The following is a 25,990-nucleotide window of genomic DNA, read 5'->3' as shown; positions in this document are numbered from 1 at the left end:
AAAAGCCTTGATAGAGTGGATGTGGAGAGAATGTTTCCTATGGTGAGAGAGTCTAAGACCAGAGGACGCAGCCTCAGAATAGATGGGCATCCTTTTACAGTGGAGAAGAGAAGGAATTTCTTTAGTCAGAGAGTAGTGAATCTGTGGAATTCTTTGCCACGGGCAGCTGTGCAGGCCATGGTTATGAGAGGCAGAGTTTGATAGGTCCTTGATTGATCAGGGCATGAAGGGATATGGAGAGAAGGCAGGAGTTTGGGGCAGAGAGGAAAATTGGATCAGCCATGATGAAATGGTGGAGCAGACTCGATGGGCCAAATGGCCTAATTCTGTTTCTATAAATTATGGTCTTCTTGAACGGACAGAGGAGACAGTTCAACATACAAAGGGACAGAGGAAAAGGAAGAGGGGACACTGGACCTGAGGGAGGGGTCACTGGATCGGAATGTGGGGACACAGTACCGGAGGGAGGGGACAGTGGAACTGAGTGTGGGGACACTGGAATGGGGTGAGGGGACAGTGGAATGGAGGGAGGGGACAGTGGAACGGGGTGAGGGGACAGTGGACCAGAGGGAGGGGTCACTGGAATGGGGTGTGGGGACAGTGGAACGGAGGGAGGGGACAGTGGAACGGAGGGAGGGGTCACCAGATCGGAGTGTGGGGACACAGTACCGGAGGGAGGGGACAGTGGAACGGGGTGAGGGGACAGTGGAACGGAGGGAGGGGACAGTGGAACGGAGGGAGGGGACAGTGGAATGGACAGAAAAGGCAATGGAATGGATACAGGGACGGTGGAATGAAGAGTGGCAACCGTGACATGGACAGAGGGGACAGTGGATGGAGTGAGGAACTGTGGAACAGAGAGAGGGACGATCTAATGGAGAAAGGGAAAGTGGGGTGAGGGTTAACAACTTACATCGATTGTTTGCTTGGCCGGATGTCCATCTCTCAGCAGCTTCTCTCCCGTGTTTTGGATGGAGCTCACCTTCCTCTCCCTGGACTCCAGCTCCTTCATCAGGCCCTATGAAACACAGTGTGTAAATTCATCCATGAAACTCACAACCACAGAGGTCATATCCACGGAAATCGCAGCCACAGAGCTCACACCTACTGATCTAGCATCCACTGACTCACACCCATAGAAATCGCACACACATTCACATTGGCACCCAAAGCTAACATCAACAGTCACAATGAGACAGCCGGTTGCCCCTGCCACTCCCTACCGAGTAGTTGTCCTTCTTGGCAGCAATGTTGGTGTTACGCTCACTCCAGTCGTACTTCACCTCCTCCTCCTCCTTGTCGTTGAGCCACATCAACTCCTTGGTCGCCATGGAAACAAAGGTGTTGAGGCTCTCGAGGTGACGCAGGCGTGACTTGGAGGAGTTCTGGCGAGAAACCAGAGTCAGTGAGAGATACAGGCTTACATGGGTTAGACTGGGCCAGGGTGCAGAGGGGAGCGAGATTTCAGGTTGGAATGCGGTGTGGAGCTGAGGTTTGTACCAGCTGTGGGGCACTGAACGGTGATTTTACGTGAGGATGGGGGGGGCGGGGTGTCCGGTTTTTGTGTTGGGTGGAGAGAGTGCATCTGGTTTGTGTTGGGAGGAAGGTGTGTGTCTAGTATGTGTTGGAGAGGGATCCAGTTTGTGTTGGGAGGGGGCTCCGGTTTGTGTTGGAGGGGTGTCCAGTTTGTGTTGAGAAGGGTCCGGTTTGTGTTGAGGAGGACCCGGTTTGTGTTGAGGAGGACCCGGTTTGTGTTGAGAAAGGTCCGGTTTGTGTTAAGAAGGGTCCGGTTTGTGTTGAGGAGGACCCGGTTTGTGTTGAGGAGGATCTGGTTTGTGTTGAGGAGGGTCCGGTTTGTGTCGAGAAGGGTCCGGTTTGTGTCGAGGACAACCCGGTTTGTGTTGAGGGGAGGTCCGGCTTGTGTTAAGAGGGGGAGGAGTAGATGTAGTGGAGGGGAGATGACAGGTGGTTGGGACTGAGACACTCACCAGCAGCTTGGCGTACTGAAGGTCCAGTTTACTCAGATAGTCACAATACGCAGCGTGGCTCGCAGCCGAGAGGTGAGCCTGTAGGACCAAGCAGTGCCGTTAGTTCTCACACCCACTGATCGTCGTGTCTCCTCCACCCAGGCCCAATAATCCGGCATCATGCCCACCCCCATCTTCCAAGTGAAGCTCGTGTGTACGTGCATGTGGGAGTGTGAAGTGTGTTTGTGCCCACAGTTTATGCATGCATGGATGCGAGTCTAAAAGCATACATGTGCTGTTGTGGGTATGTGTGTATTGTGTGGTGTGTAAGCATATACAGAAATGTCCGTGTGAATGCGTAAGTGTATCCGTGAATGTGTGACTCTGGGTTTGACTGTGTGTGTGTGTGTGTGTGTGTGTGTGTGTGTGTGTGTGTGTGTGTGTGTGTGTGTGTATGTGTGTTTGTGTGTGTCTGTGTGCGCGCACGCGACTGTCTGTTAATATACACCTGTATTTGTGAGACTTCTCACCTCATCGGCCCGCGCCCTCTCTATTTTGGGTCGGAACTCCTCGATGGACTGGTGCAGGCCGCGGTGGCTGCCGAGATTAGACTGCACGGTGGGCAGGTCCACGCCCCACTCAGACACATCGAGATTTCGCTGGTTCTCCTCCACCCACAGCAGCAGGTCCTGGATATACTGGAGGGCAGCTCCGTCTACAGCCAGACCCGCCTTTGCTGTGGAAACGCTGGGGAGCTGAATAGCCGTTTGCACCCCCGAGCGGAATCGCAGTGAGTAGTCAGTGCGAGTGGCCACAAGGAACTCGTGGAGACGGAACACCCTGAGAACAGGAACACACATTACCGGCGTAGAAACACAGACCACCTCACCCCACAACATCCCACACCAGCTCACTCAACTCATCCTGAAACACCAGGCACCTAGGAACTGGACAAAGTGCGGAGGAGGGAGGCAAGTGAGGGTAGAGACGGGGTGGGAGAAGGGGGAAGGAGAGGCAGGAGGGAGGGAAGTGAGGGTAGAGACGGGGTGGGAGAAGGAAGGAGGGAAGTGAAGGTAGAGATGGGGTGGGAGAAGAGGGAAGGGGAGACAGTAGGGAGGGAAGGGGAGTGAGGGGAGGGAAGGATTTGGGAGAGGAGAGAGGAAGGGGAGTGAGGGGAGGGAAGGATTTGGGAGAGGGGAAAGGAAGGTGAAGGTGGGAAGGAAGGGGGAGGGAGGGGTTGGTGTGTGGGAAAGGGTGAGGATGGGAGAGACAAGATGTGCAGAAGCGCAACTCCATGCTGTTGAAATCTCTCTGAACCCCCCAGACCCCTTCAGTCCCCCAGATACATCATCACTGAAGCCCCCTGTTGATCACTTCCCTGACACCCTCTCAGCAACCCCACCTTGCTGATCCCCTCATTACCCCTCCCTCACTGAATGCTTCTCATTGACCCTGCCCCCACGCTCTGTTGCAGCTTCCACTGCCCTCTCCCTCGTAGTCCCTAACATTCTCCTTGTTTCCCTAGCCATTCCCCTCCTGGCAGCACCCACCTGCGGTACATGGCCTCCGCCTGCGGGTGCCGGCCATCCTTCAGGGACTGGACGTCGTTAAAGAGGCTACGGATCAGTCCGTCCACCTTGTCCAGGTCGTGGTCTAGTACCGCCGTGTTGGTGGGAGCCTTCCCAGCGTTCGCCAGGCGGATATCCTGTCCAAAGTAACAGTACCCATCATTCCTCACACCTTCATCTGTCATCTGTCATGTCACTTCCCCCATCACTCCTCATCCCAAAACTCCCCTACTGAGGGAGCCTCCCACAGTGGCGGTCCACTACTGATAGAATGACACATTGTGATGGTCCAGTACTGATGGAATGACACACTGTGATGGTCCGATACTGACGGACTGACACATTGTGATGGTCCAGTACTGATGGAGTGACATACTGTGGGGGGACAGCACTGATGCAGTGACACACTGTGACGGTCCAGTACTGATGGACTGACACACTGTGATGGTCCAGTGTTGATGGGGTGACATACTGTGGTGGTCTGGTACTGATGAAGTGACACACTATCAGAGGAGGGGTGGTCAGTACCAATGGCGTGAAGGTCCGGTACTGGTGGGGAAAGACACTGTTGTGAGAGGGTGGGTGGGGGACAGTACTCATGGTGTGACACACTATTGTGGTCCGGTACTGATGGATTGAGAATACTGTGGCGGGGGGCGGGGGGGTAGTACGATGAAGTGCCACACTATATGATCCAGGACCAGTACTGATGGACTGACACACTATGGGGAGAGAGTATTGATGGAGTATCACACTGTGAAGGTCTGGTACAGTTGGAGTGACACACTGTGGGGAGTGAAGACAGTACTGAAGGAGTGACATACTATACTGGTCTGGTACCGATGGAGTGATACACTTTGAGGAGACAGTACTGATGGAATGACACACTGTGGGGAAACAGTACTGATGGAGTGATACACTTTGAGGAGACAGTACTGATGGAATGACACACTGCTGGAGGAGGTGGAGGGGCAGACAGTACGAATGATGTGCAACACTGTGGTATTCTGATACTGATGGAGTGGCACACTGAGGATGTCTGGTACTGATGGAGTGATACACTCTGGGGTGCGACAGTACTGATGCATTGACAAACTGTGGTGGTCCCATACCGACGTAGTGACACACTGTGCCGGTCCAGTACTGATGGCTTGACAACACTGTGGGGGGGGGGGGGAGAAGTACTGATGGAGTGACACATTGGGGGGGTGGGTAGTAGTGATGGAGAGACACACTGTGGTGGTCCAGTACTGATGGGATGACACTCTATGGGGTGGAACAGTATTGGAGTGACAGTACTGATGGAGTGACACATTGTGGGAATGGGGGGGGGAGGGGTGTGAAGGTAGTACTGATGGAGTGTCTGCTTCACCATTTCATCATGACTGATTCAATTTTTCTCAGCCCCAATCTCCTGCATAGTCCTTGTATCCCATCATGCCCTGACCTACCAAGAGTCTATCAACTTCTGCCTTAAATATATATAAAGACTTGGCCTCCTCAACTGCCTGTGGCAAAGAATTCCACAGATTCACCCACCCTCTGACTAAAGAAAATCCTCCTTATCTCCATTCTAAAAGTATGCCCCCCTATTCTGAAGCTGGGTCTTAGACTCTCCCACCATAGGAAACATTCTTTCCACATCCAAACTATCACTATCAAGGCCTTTCACCATTCGATAGGTTTCAATAAGGTCACTCCTCATTCTTCTGAATTCTAGTGAATACAGGCCCAGAGCCATCAGATGTTCTTCCTATGACAAGCCATTCAATCCTGGAATCATTTTCATGAACCTCCTTCAAACCCTCTCCAGTTTCAGCACATCCTTTCGGAGGTACCCTAATCTGCTCACAGTACTCTAAATGAGGCCTTGCCAGTGCTTTATAATATTTCAACGTTACAACCTTGTTTTTATATTTTAGGGCTCTTGAAATGAAAACATTGCATTTGCCTTCCCTGCCACTGACTCAACCTGCAAAGTTTGCAGACATTATGAAGATATGTGGAAGAGCAGGTAGTTTTCAGGAAATAGAGAACAGAAGGACCTAGACAGATTAGGAGAATGGGCAAAGAAGTGGTTGAAGGAACATAATGTCGAGAAGTGTATGGTCATTCACTTCGGTAGAACAAATGAAAGGGTTTACTATTTTCTAAAGGGAGAGAAAATACAAAAATCTGAAGAGAAAAGAGATTTGGGAGTCCTTTTGCAGTTGTCCCCAAAGGTTAATTTGCAGGTTGAGTCTGTGGTGAGGAAGGCAAAAGTGATCTTAGCATTCACTTCAAGAGGACTAGAATATAAAAGCAAGGCTGTAATGTTGTAACTTTATGAAGCACTGATGAGGTCTCGCTTGGAGTACTGGGAGCAATTTTGGGTCCCTTATCTTGGAAAGGATGTGCTGAAACTGGAGAGGGTTCAAAAAAGGTACACGAAAATGATTACAGGATAAAACAGCTTGTCATATGAAAGTTGTTTGCATTCACTGGAATTCAGAAGAATGAGGGGTGACCCAATTGAAATTTATTGAATGGTGAAAGGCCTTGATAGAGTGAATGTAGAGAGGACACTTCCTATGATGAGAGAGTCTAAGACCAGAGATCACAGCCTCAGAATAGAGAGGCGTCTTTTTAGAATGGAGATGAAGAGTATTTTCTTCAGCCAGAGAGTGGTGAATCTGTGGAATTCTTTGCCACGAGCAGCTGTGGCCAAGCCTTTATATATATTTAAAGCAGAGGTTTACAGATTCTTGATTGGTCAGGACATGCAAGAGATATGGAGAGAAGGCAGGAGATTGGGGCTGAGAGGAAAATTGGATCAGCCATGATGAAATGGCAGAGCAGACTCGATGGGCAAAATGGCCTAATTCTGCTCCCTTGTCATATGGTCTTATTCCTCGCCCCCCCCCCCACCACCACCCGTTCTTCCTGGTCTACTCACTCCCTTTACACTTACCGCTTTGAGGAGACTGTCCGCGTGTTTTAACTGTTCCTCACAGACATTTGAGTCCTGCTCAATCTTCAGGATGATCCGCTGGAATCTCTCCAACCTGTCAGTGATATTTAGGTCGTAGCAGCAGTTAATGGGTGGCCTGTAAACTGTGGGCCGAATGGCGTGTTCCTGTGCTGTCCTGTTCTATGTTTTAATGGGTACAGGAGTTGGGAATGCATTCATCAGTTGGCAGCCCAATTGAAGGGGTATATGGAGCTCAAAGGAGAGGATCGGGAAGTAATACAAGACAGCAGTTTGGATAGACAGAGAACAGAGAACACTGCAGCGGACATTACAGGCCTGTCTGCTCACCATGTTGTGCTGACCTTCCCTCCCACACAGCCCCCTCCATTTTCCAATCAGAACAAGCATCAGCTGAATAAAGTCTGACCGGTGCATTGGAACGTCAGTGTAGCGGTTAGCAGAACGCTAATGACAGCTTGGAGTGTTCCAGAGATGGGAGTTCAATTCCGACGTCCTCTGTAAGGAGAGCCTCTACTTCCTCCCTATGGAATGCACAATGCAAAGATGTAGTGAATAGGTAAACTGGTCATGTCAATTGTCCTGTCATTAGGTTAGGGTTAAGTGAAGATGTCAGAGGTTGTTGGAGCAGTGTTGCTCAAAAGGCTGGAACAGCCTACTCTGTGCTGTACCACTAAATGTGAAAAAATAAATTACATCTGGTCTGACAGCATCTATGGTGGCAGAGGGATGGGCAAATTATCTAGTTGGAACCTTCCATCAGTCCTGAGACACCGTCCCAAAGCAATGACCAGATGAACTGCCCTGAGACACGACCTCAGACACCGTCCCGAGAACCAACCCCACTCAATGACCTCAGACACCGACCAGACACACCATCTGGAGACACCGACCAGATGCACCATCTGGAGGCACCGACCAGACGCACCATCTGGAGGCACTGACCAGATGCACCATCTGGAGACACCAACCAGATGCACCATCTGGAGACACCGACCAGACACACCATCTGGAGGCACCGACCAGACGCACCATCCGGAGACACCGACCAGATGCACCATCTGGAGGCACCGACCAGATGCACCATCCTGAGACACTGACCAGACGCACCATCTCGAGACACAGACCAGTCGCACCATCCTGAAACACCGACCAGATGCACCATCCCGAGACACTGACCCGAAAACTGTCCTGATGCACCAAACTGAAACACTGTCCCGAGACACCAACCCGAGACAGAGACTTCAGTCACCGACCTCAGACATTGTCTTGACTCACCGACCTGAGATATCGATCCAACCTGAGACACCGATCTGAGATACAGACCTGAGACACTAACCTCAAGACACCATCCTGACTCACCGACCTGAGACACTGACCCAAGACACCGACCTCAGACACCATCCTGACTCACCAATCTCAGACACCGTCCTGACTCACCATCCTGACTCACCGACCTCAGACACCATCCTGACTCATCAGCCTCAGATTCTGTCCTGACTCACCGACCCAGGGCATTAACTTGAGGCATCGACCTTAGACGTCAACCTGAAGCACCAAAATTGGAGAAAGACCAAATTTGCTGGTATCAGAAAAGATCTGACTTAGCTTTGACCAGTGGCCAATCTGGACATCAGAAGTTAGGAGAGTGAGTTACTTCAATCAGGTCCACCAGACAAGGATAAAAGGCAGGAGCAGTTCGTGGCAGTGTAATAAGAGCTTTGACCAGTAACCATTCAGCATCGGGGATTGATTAGTAAAAGCAAATTAATTGAAAGCAGGGGCAAGCATAGTGGCCATTGTCTAAGTGGACAATGTCATAATGGTGATTGTAAGGTTTCAGCGAAGAGAGGCTTCACTCAGAGAAAGCAAAGGAAAGAAAAGTGTTTTCTTTATATCTGCTCATCTGCTTCAGAAGAGATGCCAGGCAGGATGGTAAACTGTTCCTCTTGCAGGATGCGGGAAGGCAGGGAGACCTCCAGTGTCCCTGACTACTACAACAGCTAGAAGTGCATCCAGCTGCAGTTTCTAACAAACCACGCTAAGGAGTTGGAGCTTCAGCTGGCTGAACTCCTCATCATTCGGGAGGCTGAAGGGGTGATACAAGACATATAGAGAGGTAGTTACATCCAAGGTGCAGGACATAGGAAATTGGGTGACAGTCAGGAAGAGGAAAGGGGTTAAGGAGCCAGTGCTGAGTACCCCTGTGGCCATCCCTTTCAACAAGAGTTATATCACTTTGGATACTGTAGTGGGGTGGATCTAACAGAGGAAAGTCACAGTGCTTGGGTCTCTGGCATTAAAATGCCTCTACCTCTGTGACTTGGAAGGGAAGGGAGTGGAGAAGAGGCACGCTGTGGTAAGGGATGTGCCGAACATGTCCCTACCTTAGAGATTACTAGACTTCCCCATAGCCCTCTATTTTTCTAAGCTCCATGTACCTATCCAAAAGTCTCTTAAAAGACCCTATCATATCCGCCTCCACCACCGTTGCCGGCAGCCCAATCCACGCACTCACCACTCTGAGTAAAAAACTTACCCCTGACATCACCTCTGTACCTACTCCCCAGTACTTTAAAACTGTACCCTCTTGTGGCAACCATTTCAGCCCTGGGAAAAAGCCTCTGACTATCCACATGATCAATGCCTCTCATCATCTTATACACCTCTATCAGGTCACCTCTCATCCTCTATCGTTTTAAGGAGAAAAGGCCGAGTTCACTCAACCTGTTTTCATAAGGCATGCTCCCCAATCCAGGCAACATCCTTGTAAATCTCCACTGCACCCTTTCTATGGTTTCCATATCCTTCCTGTAGTGAGACAACCAGAACTGAGCACAGTACTCCAAGTGGGGTCTGAACAGGGTCCTCTATAGCTGCAACATTACCTCTCGGCTCCTAATTTCAATTCCACAATTAATGAAGGCCAATACACCATACGCCTTCCTAACCACAACGTCAACCTGAGCGTCCTATGAACTTGGACCCCAAGATCCCTCTGATCCTCCACACTGCCAAGAGTCTTACCATTAATACTATATTCTGCCATCATATCTGACCTACGAAAAAGAAACACTTCACACTTATCTGGGTTGAACTCCATCTGCCACTTCTCAGCCCAGTTTTGCATCCTATCAATGTACCACTGTAACATCTGACAGCTCTCCACACTATCCACAACACCTCCAACCTTTGTGTCATCAGCAAACTTACTAACCCATCCCTCCACTTCCTCATCCAGGTCATTTATAAAAAATCACAAAGAGTACGGGTCCCAGAACAGATCCCTGAGGCACACCACTGTCACCGACCTCCATGCAGAATATGACCGGTCTACAACCACTCTTTCCCTTCCGTGGGTAAGCCAGTTCTGGATCCACAAAGCAATGTCCCCTTGGATCCCATGCCTCCTTACTTTCTCAATAAGCTTTGTATGGGGTACCTTATCAAATGCCTTGCTGAAATCCATATACACTACACCTACTGCTCTTCCTTCATCAATGTGTTTAGTCACATCCTCAAAAAATTCAATCAGGCTCGTAAGACATAACCTGCCCTTGACAAAGCCATGCTAACTATTCCTAATCATATTATACCTCTCCAAGTGTTCATAAATCCTGACTCTGGGTTGGTGAAGGGGAGAGGGGAGGAGGGGGGGATGGTGATGAAGTTTGGGGTTGGCTGGGTTAAACAGTCAAAATGTAATTGGCAATTGGTTGTATTGAATGTAATTTATTGGTGTTGCAATAAAAATTAATAAAAAATAAATAAAAATAAATTCTGACTCTCAGGATCTTCTCCATCAACTTACCAACCACTGAAGTAAGAACCACTGAAAAAAGGAGGAGCATAGTGCGTATAGCAAGTAGGAACAGATGAGGTGTTTATGGGGTATAAGAAATGCAAGAGAACACTTAATAAAGAAATTCAGAAGGGTAAAAGAAGGCATGAAGTTGCCCTAGCAGACAAGTTGAAGGAGAATGCTAAGGCATTCTATAGATATGATGAGAGCAAAATGATTGCAAAGGACAAAATTGGTCCTTTGGAAGACCAGAATGGTAATCCATGTGTGGAGCCAAAACAGACTAGGGAGATCTTGAATGAATTCTATGCTAATGCATTCACTGGGGAGATGGATACACAGTCTATTGAATTGAGGCAAAGTAGCATCAATTTCCTGGACCCTGTACATATTACAGAGGAGGAGGTACTTGATGTTGCCAAGTTTGGAAGACCTGAGTTAGGTGAAAAGACTGAATAGGATAGGACTTCATTCCTTGGAATGTACAAGATTGAGAGGCGATTTGATAGAGATATACAGAATTATGAGGTGCATAGATAGGGTAAATGCAAGCAGGATTTTTCCATTGAGGTTGGGTGGGACTACAACCAGAGATCATGGGTTAAGGGTGAAAGATGAGATGTTTAAGGGGAACATGAAGGGAAATTTCATCACTCAGAGGGCCATGAGAGTGTGGAATGAGTTGCCAGCATAAGTGGTGGATGCGGGTTTGATTTCAACATTTAAGAGAAGTTTGGATAGGAACATGGATGGGAGGGGTACGGAGGGTTATGGTCCCAGTGCAGGTCGATGGGGATGGTCAGTTCAAATGGTTAAATGGTTTTAAATAGACAAGGTGGGTTGATGGGCTTGTTTCTGTACTGTATCTTTCTACGACTCTATGACTCTGTTATCCTTGGTGATGTCGGAAGGGAAATTACTGCATCTGAACCAGGTGGTGTGCAATCTAAAGCTCTTGTATCTCCTGCCTGATGATAGTAGCAAGAAGAGAGCATGGCTTGGCATGCTAAGAGTCCCTGAGGATGGATGCTGCTTTCTTGCAGCAAAGCCCTGTGTAAATCTACTCAGTGGTGTGAAAGACTTTGTCTATGATGGACTGGGCTGTATCCCCCACCACTTTCTCTAGATTTTTCCATTCCTGTGTGTTGGTGGTTCCATACCAGGTCATGATGTAACCAGTCAGGATACTCTCCACTGTGCATCTCTAAAGGTTTGTCATAGTTCTAGAAAACATGCCGAACCTGTGGAAACTTCTATGACAAGAGACATTGCTCTGCCTTCTTTGCGATGGCATGTAAGTGCTGGTCCCAAGACAGATCTGCTAATATGGTACCACAAAGGAATTTAAAGTTACTGACTCTCTCCATCTCTGATCCCCTAACGCCTATTGGGCAATAGAACTGCAAATTAGGACAATGGGGCTGAGAATTGGGGCAATGGGATTGTGGGAATCATTGTATGGAAGTAGCACAGGCACATTGTGCTCAGTGGCCATTTAGTACTGAAACCGTATGATAAAGACATGCGTCCCCAATGAACCTCGGCAAGCACACAGACTCAGCGCCAGCACTGACCTCTCAAGCTCGCTGCGCAAAATTCTCTCCCTCTCCAAGATGGACACGTGAAGCCTTCCCCATTCCTTTTCCACGTCGATGGGATAGTAACCAGCAGGAACTTTCAGCTGACCCTCTTGTACAGCAGCCTGAACAACAGCACAATAACACAGAACTCAGTGATTATTATGTCCGGGTATGAAGAGGGACTGACCCGATAGTGGGGAGAGGGAAAGATCCCGGACACAGACACAGACTGAGGGTAAGGAATTGACCCGGTTGGCCGGGGGGGGGGGGGGGTCGAAGGAAACAGCACAGATCCATGAAAGGACACACACACAGAACAAAAGGGAGTGGCGCAGACTGAGGAGGAGGTACTGACTCAAGGGAGGGGTGTGAGGAGAGATACAGATCCAAAGGAAGGTCACAGACATAGACTGAGGGGGAAGAACTAACTGGGCAGTGGGGTTGAGGAGGGACACATATCCAGCGGAGGGTCCTTCTGGGAACCTAGGAGAGTCTGTATTCCTCCTACACATGGTCACATTTCAAACAGAAAGTCAAGCAGGCTGAAGCAACCACCAACCTCAAAGGATTTGAAAAGAGTTTTGCTCTTGTTTTTCTCAATCTCTTTAATGGGCAAATCGGATTCTTTAAACTTGAGGAACTGTCTCCAGAGAACCTAAGAAACACAATGTTCACTGTTACAGTAATGGCAATGATCAAGGCCCCACTCCCCTTCCAACTTGCTTTCCACTCACCTCCATCTCCTCATACGTCCCTGGGAATCTCTTCTCCTCAAACATTGTAATGTGGTGTCGGATCCACTGTAGCAGCAAGGTCACCAGCTCATAATATTCTTGCCAGTGAAGTTCAATCTCCTGCAGTTACAAAATCTTGTCTGAGCGGGGAGGTGTATGATGGCAAATGGTGGTCAGCAACATGTGGGCCAAATGTGCGATGGGCTATGTTAGTTGAGAATGTGGGCCAGATGAACAATTGGAGATGGTGGTCAGGAACACGTGGGCCAGATGTGTATGTCAGATGGTGATCAGGAAGACGTGGGCCAGATGTACATTGGAAGATGGATAATTGGGAATGTGAGCCAGATGTGCATTGGGAGATGGATGATTGGGAATGTGGGCCAGATGTGCATGTCAGATGGTGATCAGGAAGATGTGGGCCAGATGTGCATTGGGAGATGGTGATCAGGAACACATGGGACAGATGTGCATTGGGAGATGGATGATTGGGAATGTGGGCCAGATGTGCATTGGGAGATGGTGATCAAGAATGTGGATCAGATGTGCCATGGTAGATAGTGGCCAGGAATGTAGGGCAGAGGTATATTTGAGAATATGGGCCAAATGCTGCTTCACCAAGAATTTTTCCAACTGCTGTAAAAAATATGAACTGTTGTTTGTCTGTCCAGAGCACAAAGGGCCTGGTAATATCACCCCAATGCCCCCCACCTCCAAGATAACGTCAACACGACGGTGGCTGAAACATCCAATAAGGCGACAGAAACACCAGCAGCATTGGTCACAGAGGTTGTGGCTCTGGTCAGCAGTACTCACGTTGGCTCGGACCCCTGATTCCACACTGGGGACCCTTGGTAGAGCATCGTACAAAGACGACACGTAGGTGATGATTGACTTCTCATCGGGATGGGGGACGTCCACATCTACAGGAGAGAAGTGATGAAAATCAGTGAGAGAGTGTGGAGTGTGAAGCAGGAGGGAGAGGGAGAGGAAGGAAGAGAGCGAGGGGGGAGGCGGAGAGAGGGGGTGGGAGAGAGGGGGTGGAGGAGGGGGAATAGGGGGAGAGGGGGGGGAGAGGGGGGGAGTGAGAGGGGGGTGAGAGGGGGGGGGACGGGGGGATGGAGCAGGGAGAGGCTATAAGACGTAGGAGCTCCAGCTGGGAGTTTAATGTCAAAGGATTCACAAAGCATCGAAAGGACAGGCAGGAAGCTGAGCAGGTGGCATGGCTCTATTGGTAAAAATTGAAATCAAATGAAACAGGTGACATAGGGTCAGAAAGTGTTGAACTATTGTAGACGGAGTTAAGGAATTGCAAGGATTAAAATGACCCTGATGGGAGTTGTATACAGACCCCCCAAACAGTAGTTAGGATGTAGTCTAGAAGTTACAACAGAAGATGAAAATGCATGCCAAAAGGGCAGTTAGAATAGTCATGGGGATTTCAATATCCAGGTATATTGGGAAAATAAGGTAGGTGCAGGATTCAAATAGGGGGAATTTGTAGAATGAGATGGCTTTTTAGAGCAAGTTAGTGAGAAGCATTGATCATGTGGATAGTCAGAGGCTTTTTCCCAAGGCTGAAATGGCTAGCATGAGAGGGCACAGTTTTAAGGTGCTGGGGAGTAGGTACAGAGATGTTAGGAGTAAGCTTTTTACACAGAGAATGGTGAATGTATGGAATGGGCTGCCAGCGGTGGTGGTGGAGGCGGAAATGACAGGGTCTTTTAAGAGACTTCTGCATAGGTACATGGAGCTTAGAAAAATAGAGGGCTATGGGTAAGCCTAGGTAGTTCTAAGGGAAGGACATGTTCAGCACAGCTTTGTGAGCCAAAAGGCCTGTATTGTACGAAGGGTCTCGGACTGAAACGTCGACTGCACCTCTTCCTAGAGATGCTGCCTGGCCTGCTGCGTTCACCAGCAACTTTTATGTGTGTTGCTGTATTGTGCTGTAGGTTTTGTATGTTTCTACATTTTCTATGATTGAGCCAACTAGTGGATCAGCTCTTCTGGACTGGGTGTTTTGCAACGAACCAGAATTGATTAGAGAGCTTAGGGTAAAAGAACCTGAGGGGAAAGTGATCCAAAGTCAGATATATTATTACAGTAGAATAAAGGGAATTACAGAGGCATGAGAGTGGAGTTGGGCAGAATTGCTTAGAAGAGAACACTGGCAAGGATAACGGCAGATCAGCAATGGCAGGAATTTTTGACAGCAGTTTGGAAGGCACAGGATATATACATCTCAAAGAGGAAGAAGTATTCTAAAGGCAATATGACACAACCATGGCGAACAAGGGAAGTCAGAGCCAACATAAAAGCCAAAGAGAGGGCACATAATAGAGCAAAAATTAGTGGGAAGTTAGGGAATTGGGAAGCTTTTACATACCAACAGAAGGCAACTAATAAAATCATTAAGAAAGTAAAGATGGAATACGAAAGTAAGCTAGCCAATAATATGAGGATACCAAATTTATCTTCACATAAAAGAGAGGTGAGAGTGGATATCAGACCATTGGAAAACAATGCTGGAGACGTAGCAATGGGGGACAACAAAATGGTGGACTAAACTGAACAAGTATTTTGCATCCGTCTTCACTGTGGAAGCCACTAGCAGTATGGTGGAAGTTCCAGGTGTCAGAGGTTATGAAGTGTGTGATGTTACCATTACTGGAGAGAAGTTTCTTAGGAAACTGGAAGGTCTGAAGATAGATAAGTCAGGGTGAAGAGATTGTGGAGGCATCAGTAATGATCTTTCATTAGACTTTGCAATGGTTCCAGAAGATGACAGAATATAGTATTGATGGTAGGACTCCTGGCGGCGTGGAGGATCAGAGAGATCTTAGGGTCCAAGTCCATAGGACGCTCAAAGCAGCTGCGCAGTTTGACTCTACGGTTAAGAAGGCATACAGTGTATTGGTCTTCATCAATCGTGAAATTGAATCTAGGAGCCAAGAGGTAATGTTGCAGCTTATATCGGATACTGTGCTCAATTCTGGTCGCCTCAGTACAGGAAGGATGTAGAAACCATAGAAATGGTGCAGAGGAGATTTATAAGGATGTTGCCTGGATTGGGGACCATGCCTTATGAAAACAGGTTGACTGAACTTGGCCTTTTCCCCTTGGAGCAAAAAAGGATGAGAGGTGACCTGATAGAGGTGTGTAAGATGACAAGAGGCATTGATCGTGTGGATAGTCAGAGACTTTTTCCCAGGGCTGAAATGGCTGCCACAAGAGGGCACAGTTTTAAGGTGCTGGGGAGTAGGTACAGAGGAGATGTCAGGGGTAAGTTTTGTTACACAGAGTGCATGGAATGGGCTGCCAGCAACGGTGGTGGAGGCGGATACGATAGGGTCTTTTAAGAGACTCTTGGATAGGTACATGGAGCTTAGAAAAAAAGAGGGCTATGAGTAAGCCTGGGTAATTTCTAAAGTAAGTACATGTTCGGCCCAGCTTTGTGGGCTGAAGGGCCTGTATTGTGCTGTAGGTTTTCTATGTTTCTAAGACTGAAAGATTGCAAAAAAGAGAAAATCTGCATATGCTGCTAATCCAAGCAACACACGCAAACTGCTGGAAGAACTCAGCTGGCTAGGCAGCATCCAAGGAGAAGAGTACAGTGACTCACTGTTTTCTATAGATGCTGCTTGGCCTCCTGACGCTCCCACAGCGTTTTGTGTCTGTGTTGCTTGGAACATTGCAAAGGTCATTCCACTCTTCAAGAAGGGAGAGTGACAGAAGAAAGGCAATTATAGGCCAGCTAGTCTGACCTCAGTGGTTCGGAAGATGTTAGAGTCGATTGTTAAAGATGTGGTTTCGGGGTACTTGGAGGCACATGATAAAATAGGACACAGTCAGCATGATTTCCTGAAGGGAAAATCTTGCCTGACAAATCTATTGGAATTCGTAGAAATAACAAGCAAAATATACAAGGGAAAATCACTTAGAACATAGAACATAGAATAGTACAGCACAGTACAGGCCCTTTGGCCCACAATGCTGTGCCGACCCTCACAACCTGCCTCCCATATAAGCCCCCACCTTAAATTCCTCCATATACCTGTCTAGTAGTCTCTTAAACTTCACTAGTGTATCTGCCTCCACCACTGACTCAGGCAGTGCATTCCACGCACCAACCACTCTGAGTAAAAAATCTTCCTCTAATATCCCCCTTGAACTTCCCACCCCATACTTTAAAGCCATGTCCTCTTGTATTGAGCAGTGGTGCCCTGGGGAAGAGGCGCTGGCTATCCACTCTATCTATTCCTCTTATTATCTTGTACACCTCTATCATTTCTCCTCTCATCCTCCTTCTCTCCAAAGAGTAAAGCCCTAGCTCCCTTAATCTCTGATCATAAGGCATACTCTCCAAACCAGGCAGCATCCTGGTAAATCTCCTCTGTACCCTTTCCAATGCTTCCACATCCTTCCTATAGTGAGGCGACCAGAACTGGACACAGTACTCAAAGTGTGGCCTAACCAGAGTTTTATAGAGCTGCATCATTACATCGCGACTCTAAAACTCTATCCCTCGACTTATGAAAGCTAACACTCCATAAGCTTTCTTAACTACCCTATCCACCTGTGAGGCAACTTTCAGGGATCTGTGGACATGTACCCCCAGATCCCTCTGCTCCTCCACACTACCAAGTGTCCTGCCATTTACTTTGTACTCTGCCTCGGAGTTTGTCCTTCCAAAAATCAAGGATGTAATGTTGGGACTTCATAAAGCACTGATGAGGTCTCAATTAGAGCATTGTGAGCAGTTTTGGGCCCCTTATCTTAGAAAGAATGTGCTAACACTGGAGAGGGTCCAAGGAGGTTCACAAAAATGATGCCAGGATAAAACGGCTTGTCATATGAAGAGCATTTGATGGTTCCGTGCCTGTGTTTACTGGAATTTAGAAGAATGAGGAATGACCTCATTGAAACCTTTCGAATAGTGAAAGGCCTTGACAGAGTGGAAGTGAAAGGATATTTCCTATGGTTTGAGTCGAGGGGCATCCTTTTAGAATGAAGATGAGGAGGAATCTCTTTAGCTTAAGAGTGGTTATCACTGGAATTCATTGCCATAGGCAGCTGTGGAGGCCAAGTCTTGATAGATTCTTGATTGGTCAGGGCATGAAGGGATATGGGGGGTGGGGGGGGAGGCAGCGAGATTGGGGCTGAGAAAAAATGGATCAGCCATGATGAAATGGTGATCGCCAAATGGCCTAATTCTGTTCCTGTATCTTATGATCTTAAAAGTGATCTTCCCTGAATCTCTGGAGTGAGGAGGATCACAGAGGATTAGAATATTACAAATATGACATACCTGTTTAAGTAGGGAAGGTAGAAAAAAGGCAGGGTATGACTGACCCATTAAAGATCTTGACAGCTAGTACATTTTGGACTCCATTATTAAGGATGAAATTTTTATGTTTAATGTAATGTGTAAGTCAGAAATAATTTATATTAAGATTTATATTAACTTACATTTGTCATTTTTGTATAGTACTCTGCTTCGGGTGTAAAAGGGTAATCCTCCTGCATTTATACCTTGGGAATGTATGCTCATGGGAGCCTGACCGCAGAAGAGTGGCCACATTGGACTGTGTGACAGCTGTAGAATGTGACTGCTGGCATGTGGAAGTGTGAGTGACTGTGAAAGAGTGTACTCATGGGAGTGTGTGTATGCCTGTGGGTGTGTATGCGTCTCTGGGAGAGCATGTGACCACAGGAGTGCGGGTGCCGATAACAGCGTGTATGTGCCAACAAGAGCATGTGCCGTGACGAAAATTAACTTGAACTTGGTAGCAAGGCAGGGAGGGACAGAGAGACGGAGACTAAGCGAACCTCAGAGAGACACAGATAAATGTGGGGCATAAGGACATGGTGAAGAGAGGAGGTCTGCAAGGAGAGAACAGGAAACCAATGTAATTGGTCTTACCTTCAGGGTCCAGCAGTCTGGTGACACCGAACTCCCTCTCGGCGACACTGAAGGCTTGCTCCAGGTTCTCCTGGTTCTTCTGTCGGTAAACCTTGTTCATGTCAATCAGCATTGGCCTAGGGATGAAGGACAGATACACAGCCATCAGGAGGACAGAGTGACAGGGTGATCCTGTAGATATACAACCATCAGGAGGAGAAAGAGAGAGGGTGACCCTGCAGATACACAACCATCAGGGGGAGGGAGAGAGAGGGTGGTCCTGTAGGTATAGGATGTGACTAAACACATTAGTCATAGTCATACTTTATTGATTCTGGGGGAAATTGGTTTTTGTTACAGTTGCACCATAAATAATAAATAGTAATAGAATAGTAATAAATAGTTAAATAGTAATATGTAAATTATGCAGAGTCCAGGACCAGCCTACTGGCTCAGGGTGTCTGACCCTCCAAGGGAGGAGTTATAAAGTTTGATGGCCACAGGGAGGAATGACTTCCTATGACGCTCTGTGTTGCATCTTGGTGGAATGAGTCTCTGGCTGAATGTACTCCTGTGCCCACCCAGTACATTATGTAGTGGATGGGAGACATTGACCAAGATGGCATGCAACTTAGACAGCATCCTCTTTTCAGACACCACCGTCAGAGAGTCCAGTTCCATCCCCACAACATCACTGGCCTTACGAATGAGTTTGTTGATTCTGTTGGTGTCTGCTGCCCCAGCCCACAACAGCAAACATGATAGCAGTGGCCACCACAGACTCGTAGAACATCCTCAGCATCGTCCGGCAGATGCTAAAGAACCTCAGTCTCCTCAGGAAATAGACACAGCTCCGACCCTTCTTGTAGACAGCCTCAGTATTCTAGTGTTCTTGATGAAGGTAGAGCAGTAGATGTAGTGTATATGGATTTCAGCAAGGCATTTGACAAGGTACCCCATATGCAAGGCCTATTGAGAAAGTAAGGAGGAATGGGATCCAAGGGGATATTGCGTTGTGGATCACAGAAGGCTTGCTCAAAGAAGGGAAAGAGTGGTTGTAGACGGGTCGTATTCTGCACGGAGGTCAGTGACCAGTGGTGTGCCTCAGGGATCTGTTCTGGGACCCCTTCTCTTTGTGATTTTTATAAATGACCTGGATGAGGAAGTGGAGGAATGGGTTAGTAAATTTGCTGATGGCACAAAGGTTGGGAGTGTTGTAGATGGTGTTGTGGGTACATAGAAACATAGAAAACCTACAGCACAATACAGGTCCTTTGGCCCACATGGCTGGGCCGAACATGTACTTACTTTAGAAATTACTAGGGTTACCCATAGCCCTCTATTTTTCTAAGCTCCATGTACCTATCCAAGAGTCTCTTAAAAGACCCTATCGTATCCGTCTCCTCCACCATCGCCAGCAGCCCATTCCATGCACTCACCACACTCTGTGTTAAAAACCTACCCCTGACATCTCCTCTGTACCTACTTCCAAGCACCTTAAAACTCTGCCCTCTCGTGTTAGCCATTTCAGCCCTGGGAAAAAGCCTCTGACTTTCCACACGATCAATGCCTTTCATCATCTTATGCACCTCTATCAGGTCACCTCTTATCCTCCGTCTCACTACAAGGAGAAAAGGCCAAGTTTGCTTAACCTATTCTCATAAGGCATGCTCCCCAATCCAGGCAACATACTTGTAAATCTCCTCTGCATCCTTTCTATGGTTTCCACATCCTTCCTGTAGTGAGGTGACCAGAACTGAGGACAGTACTCCAAGTGGGGTCTGACCAGAGTCCTATATAGCTGCAACATTACCTCTCGGCTCCTAAATTCAATTCCACAATTGATGAAGGCCAATACACCGTATGCCTTCTTAGCCACATCAACCTGCGTAGCAGCTTTGAGCATCCTATGGACTCGGACCCTGAGATCCCTCTGATCCTCCAGACTGCCAACCCTAGGACAGGATGGTTCTATAGATACACAACCATCAGGGGGAGGGTGGGACAGGATGGTCCTGTAGATACACAACCATCGGCAGTGGGGGGGCGGGGGGGAGGACAGATAAACAACCATCAACAATACCACAACCTCTCACTCTATGTCATGATGACATTGATTCAGGATTATTGACTTCAAAAGGAGGAAAGCAGAGGTGCATGAGCCAGTCCTCATTGGAGGATCAGAGGTGGAGAGGCTGAGCAACTTTAAATGCCTCTGTGTTTTCATTTCAGAGAACCTGGCCTGGGCCCACCACGTAAGTGCAATTACGAAGAGAGCAAGGCTGCACCCCTTCTTCCTTGGGAGTTCATAAAGATTTGACATGACATCTAAAACTTTGACAAACTTCTGTAGATGTAAGCTGGGAAGTATATTGACTGCTTGTAGTTCGGACTGGTACAGAAACACTAACGCCCTTGAATGGAAAATCTCAAAAAGTAGTGGATAAAGCCCAGTCCATCACAGGTAAAGCATTCCCCGCCATTGAATATATCTAGTGCTGTTGCAGGAGAACAGCAACCGTCGTCAGGGATCCCTACCATCCAGGACTTGCTCTCTTCAGGCTGCTACTATTAGGAAGAAGACCCAGGACTCACACCACCAGATCCAGAAACCCATCACACTCTGGAACCAAAGGGAGTGATTTCACTTGCCCCTTCACTGACATGTTTAGGCAACCTATGTAACCACTTTCAAAGACTCTTTATCTTAGGTTCTCAATATTTGTTGCTTATTTATTTATTAGAAGTAGCAGTATTTCTCTTCTTTTCTGTATTTGCATAATGGTTGTTTGTTTGCTCTGTTGGATACAGTCTTCTCTAGATTACATTTCATCATTGCTCACAAAGAAATTAATCACAGGTGGCATATACGTACTTCGATAATAAATTCACTTTGGAGCTTTGATCATCAGGAGGGAGGGACAGGCTGGAAGAAATGGAGAGGAGGAGATTGCAGGACAGGAAGAGGAACAGAGAGAGGATGAAGAGAGACTAGAGAATGCATGACCAGATGGAGGGCTGGAGAGGATTAGAAAGATGTGGGAGAAAAATGAGAGGGAAGGGAGGAAGAGAAGCAGATAGAGGGAGGGAGAAAAGGTACAGAGGAGATATCGGGGTAAGTTTTTTTACACAGAGAGTGGTGTGTGCGTGGAATGGGCTGCTGGCGATGGTGGTGGAGGCGGATACGATAGGGTCTTTTAAGAGACTCCTTGACAGGTACATGGAGCTCAGAAAAATATAGGGTTATGGGTAACCCTAGGTAATTTCTCAGGTAAGGACATGTTCGGCACAGCTTTGTGGGCCAAAGGGCCTGTATTGTATTGTAGGTTTTTCTATGTTTCTAAAAGTGATAAATACGGAAGAAAGAGAAATTAAGAAATGGGACTGAGGTGTCAGCGGAGCAGAATTATGGGACAAGTAACCATAATTCTGATAGTCTTAAATTAGTTATGGAAAAATACAGAAGACCACAAGTTTAAGTCCTAAATTGGGTCAAGGCCAATTTTTACAAAACTCCAAATGCGACCTCACCAGTGACTTGCGTACGCAGTGCCCTAACTGATAAGGTTGCCACTAGGTTAACAAATTTCACAACATATGCTGGTGATACTAAACCTGATTCAGGTTCTGATGAAGGCCAGCATGGTAAATGTCTTCTTTAGCACCCTATCTTTCTCCAACATCTTTCAACAAACCACCTACTTATACTCCTAGATCCATGAGTTCTGTACACCTACACCTCTGATATCACGAGCAAGCAGCTTGGTACACTGAACTTTGTAATTGCAGCAGCAGGAAAGAACAGGTGGAGGATTTGTGCATTGACAACTCACACTCAGCATCACACCAGATCTGTAGTTTTGGTCAGACCACCAGTATCAATCGGGTTACTGGTTACAGTCTGGTTGCCAACGCCTGTCAGATCACCAATCCTTGAACTTTGATAAGGAAACAATTGTTCAGCTTATTTCTGAGGAGTGATTACAAACCATAGTTTGAACGATTGTAAGACAGTGAGAGTGTACATTGACCTGGATAGAGTTCAGCCAGTGATATGGCCAAAGGAGAAGGTTATTTTAAAATGTGGCTGGCACAGACTGACCGGTGGGGTTGGACAGTGGACTGACCGGTGGGGTTGGACATAGTCTGACTGGTAGGGTTGGATGGTGGACTGACCAGTGAGGTTGGACGGTGGACACAACGGTGGGGTTGGACGGTGGACACAACGGTGGGGTTGGACAATGGGCTGACCGGAGGGGAGGGTGGTGGTGGGTGAACCAGAACTGGTTAGCTCTTTGAGTGGTGAGTCTCGGATCGGTGACTGAGAACGTGCATCAGGTAACCCGATGTTTGCTCACCTCCCACAGATGAGAGTTGAAAGCTCAGCATACACAAGCTTAGCTCGGAGCAACACAAGCGTTTTGCTGTTCCTCAGGACATGACAATAATAAACCAATTTCAATTCCTGTCAGCCAGCAAAACAAGTTGCCACACAGAGAGAGGTGGAGCAACTCTGCTTTGAAGCTGAAGCTCATCTGGATGGAGAGGACAAGGAGAGGGGCAGTGGTGGAGGGACAGTAGAGGGAACCGGGGACAAAGAGCAAGAGTGTGGGGGGTGAGAGAGGGGGGTTTGGGGGGGTTTGAGGGGGTGGGAGAGTAGAGATGGAGATGGGAGGTGAGAGTGGAAGAGAAAGAGAGGGGTGTGGGGTTGGGATGGGGGAGGTGAAGTGTTGTGGGGGGGTTTGAGGGGGTGGGAGAGTACAGGAGAGTAGAGATGGAGATGGGAGGTGAGAGTGGGAGAGAGAGAGAAAGAGGAAAGTAGAGGGGGTGGTGTTGGGATGGGGGAGGGGAAGTGTTGTGGAAAGAGGTCACAAGGGGGTGGGAGAATCGGAGGAGGGTTGAGAGATCGTGCTTACACCTCAGTGAGCCGCAGTGTGGAGCAGAGGGAGTAAACTGGCCCAGACACACTTGCACTGTGTTGCTGACCAACGGCTGAAGGAACATCCTCACACATCATCACCACCCAGTCCTCAGAGTCCGAGGCCGATTCTGAGGTGCTGCTGAGGCGAGGCCTCCTCTTCCTCCTCCTCCTCTTCAGAGGATTTAACATCATTCTGGAGCACCGCTATCCCTGCCCGTCTCAGCTCTTCACTCTCACTCTCCTCGCCGAAGCTAGCCACTGCGGGAGACAGCAGTGGGTGAGGCAGGGTAACCTGATCCTCAGAGGGAGGGGAAAACATCCCTGCAGGTAACGTTTTAAATCAGCCACTCCCTCCGACAGCAGGCAGCTGGGACACTCCCTGCACCAACATCTCACCCGACCCTGTTGGAAGATTGCATCTTTGCAACATGTTCAAACAGAGATCAGAAACAAGGAGAAAAACTGAAATCCCCAACAATCAGTCACTCCTTGGGAGGAATCATGAGAGAGAGCGAGCCGGGGGGGTGGAGGGAGGGAGGGAAGTGGGGAGGGAATCATGAGAGGGGAGAGAGGGCAGGGGAGGGAATCATGAGGGGGAGGGGGAGAGAGGGGGAGGGGGAGAGAGGGGGAGGGGGAGAGAGGGGGAGGGGGAGAGGGAGGGGGAGAGGGGGGAGAGGGAGGGGGGAGGGGGAGAGGGAGGGGGAGAGGGGGAGAGGGGGAGAGGGGGAGAGGGGGAGAGGGGGAGAGGGGGAGAGGGGGAGAGGGGGAGAGGGGGAGAGGGGGAGAGGGGAGAGGGGGAGGGGGAGAGGGGAGAGGAGGGGAGGGGGGAGAGGAGGGGAGGGGGAGAGGAGGGGGGAAAGGAGGGGGGAAAGGAGGGGAGGGGGGAAAGGAGGGGAGGGGGGAAAGGAGGGGAGGGGGGAAAGGAGGGGAGAGGGAGGAGCGAGAGGGGTAAGAGGAGGCAAGGGGAGGGACGAGGGGCGAGAGGGAGGAGGGGGAGAAATGAGAGGGGGACGAGAGGCGGGATGAGAGAGGGTGGGGGATAGAGGGGGGAGACAGAGTGGACGGAGAGGGTCAGGGATAGAGGGGAGGAAGAGGGAGTCAGAAGGAGATTGACAGTAAGTGAAAGTGAGAGGCCTGAGATGATGACAGAGTGAGAGGATGAAAGGGTGAGTGAGTGTGAAATTGAGAAAGTAAGTGAGACAGTGAGGCAGAATGAAAGCTAACCAGAAAAGGCTTCCTTTATCCCACTCTGTATTGAATCCTGCACAAGGACCCCCAAATACCTTTGCACCTCAGATATTTGAATTTTCTTCCCATTTAGAAAATTATATATATAGGCATCCGTTAGTCTCGTGAGACCATGGATTTGCGCCTTGGAAGGTTTCCAGGGCACAGGCCTGGGCAAGGTTGTATGGAAGACCAGCAGTTGCCCATGCTGCAAGTCTCCCCTCTCCACGCCACCGATGTTGTCCAAGGGCCCATTAGGACCCATACAGCTTGGCACCAGTGTCGTCACAGAGCAATGTGTGGTTAAGTGGCTTGCTCAAAGGCACAACATGCTGCCGCAGTCAAGGCTCGAACTAGCGACCTTCAGATCACTAGACGAACGCGTTAACCAGTTGGCCACGCGCCAACACACGTTTAGAAAATAGTCTACACCTTTATTCTACCAAAGTGCAAAAACATACAGATCCCTGCATTATATTCAAACCGCCTTTTCTTTTCTCATTCTCCTGTTGGCCATGGTGGATTTAAAATATGGAAGAAAATGTCAAACTCGAATGGGTCAAGGACGGTGGAAGCAGACAGATCAAGTGTCTTTGTTCCTGCCATGTGGAGACGGAGGCTGCAATTCTGTGGAGCTGGTTCACATCCTCCATTTTGTGAGATGAAGTTGTTTTGCTTTCCGTGTTGACACAATGTTGCTTTAGGTAATCTGCTGAACTAGAGATCATCTCCAAAGAAGTTAGTTATTTGTGAGGTGTTCTTTGATAAAATATAACATGCTGATTTGTGAATGTTGGGGTTGGTGTCCGTCTGGAGTGATTCAATCTGGTTACTGAAGCAGACATCCCACCTCTCCCGGAAGTTCCTGGAGTCTCCCGCATGTTAATAGTGGCTCCCTGATGCCCACAAATTATATAAAATGTACTGGAAATCAATTTTTTTTGAGAGCATGTGAGAGAGAGAGCGAGCGCGTGCCATGGCAGTGTTCCAAAAAAAGAAAATATAAAAGCTATGTCACCCCAGACTACCCTAAAGTGTACCCCTGCCTAATAGGGGTCAAAAATAATGACAGTGTTGCTCGCTGCACTGTTTGCAACAGTGACTTTTCTATTGCCCATGGTGGGTTAAGACTGTAAAAGACATGTTGAGGTGAGTTTAACAGGTGTCATTCATTCATTAGCATAGCGAACGTTATTTAAACTAGCTGGCTAGCTACTAAGGAGCTACTCTATTGCAGACATCCCACCTCTCCTGGAAGTTCCGGGAGTCTCCGGCAAATTGACGGTGCTACCTCCCTGAAATGAGTTTTTGCAGGGTGGGA

General features: G+C 48.4%; 1 protein-coding gene across 16 annotated transcripts in view; it reads right to left on the bottom strand.

Annotated features, from left to right (window-relative positions):
- The window catches only part of plecb (plectin b), a 348,566-nt gene that overhangs the window by 124,893 nt on the left and 197,683 nt on the right, over positions 1-25,990 (bottom strand). For all 16 annotated transcript variants that reach the window (XM_063044747.1, XM_063044748.1, XM_063044753.1 and 13 more), the window contains 11 exons: positions 18,543-18,658; positions 13,436-13,542; positions 12,620-12,739; positions 12,445-12,540; positions 11,880-12,007; positions 6,486-6,579; positions 3,518-3,672; positions 2,498-2,807; positions 1,989-2,066; positions 1,224-1,385; positions 914-1,018 (listed from right to left, as the gene is read on the bottom strand). In XM_063044747.1, the coding sequence (XP_062900817.1) occupies positions 914-1,018; positions 1,224-1,385; positions 1,989-2,066; positions 2,498-2,807; positions 3,518-3,672; positions 6,486-6,579; positions 11,880-12,007; positions 12,445-12,540; positions 12,620-12,739; positions 13,436-13,542; positions 18,543-18,658 (1,471 nt within the window). The remainder of the gene's footprint in view (positions 1-913; positions 1,019-1,223; positions 1,386-1,988; positions 2,067-2,497; positions 2,808-3,517; positions 3,673-6,485; positions 6,580-11,879; positions 12,008-12,444; positions 12,541-12,619; positions 12,740-13,435; positions 13,543-18,542; positions 18,659-25,990) is intronic.

This window comes from Mobula hypostoma, chromosome 3 (genome assembly GCF_963921235.1).
Source record: "Mobula hypostoma chromosome 3, sMobHyp1.1, whole genome shotgun sequence".
Lineage (NCBI taxonomy): Eukaryota > Metazoa > Chordata > Chondrichthyes > Myliobatiformes > Myliobatidae > Mobula > Mobula hypostoma.
This window is presented reverse-complemented; position numbering and strand designations above follow the sequence as displayed.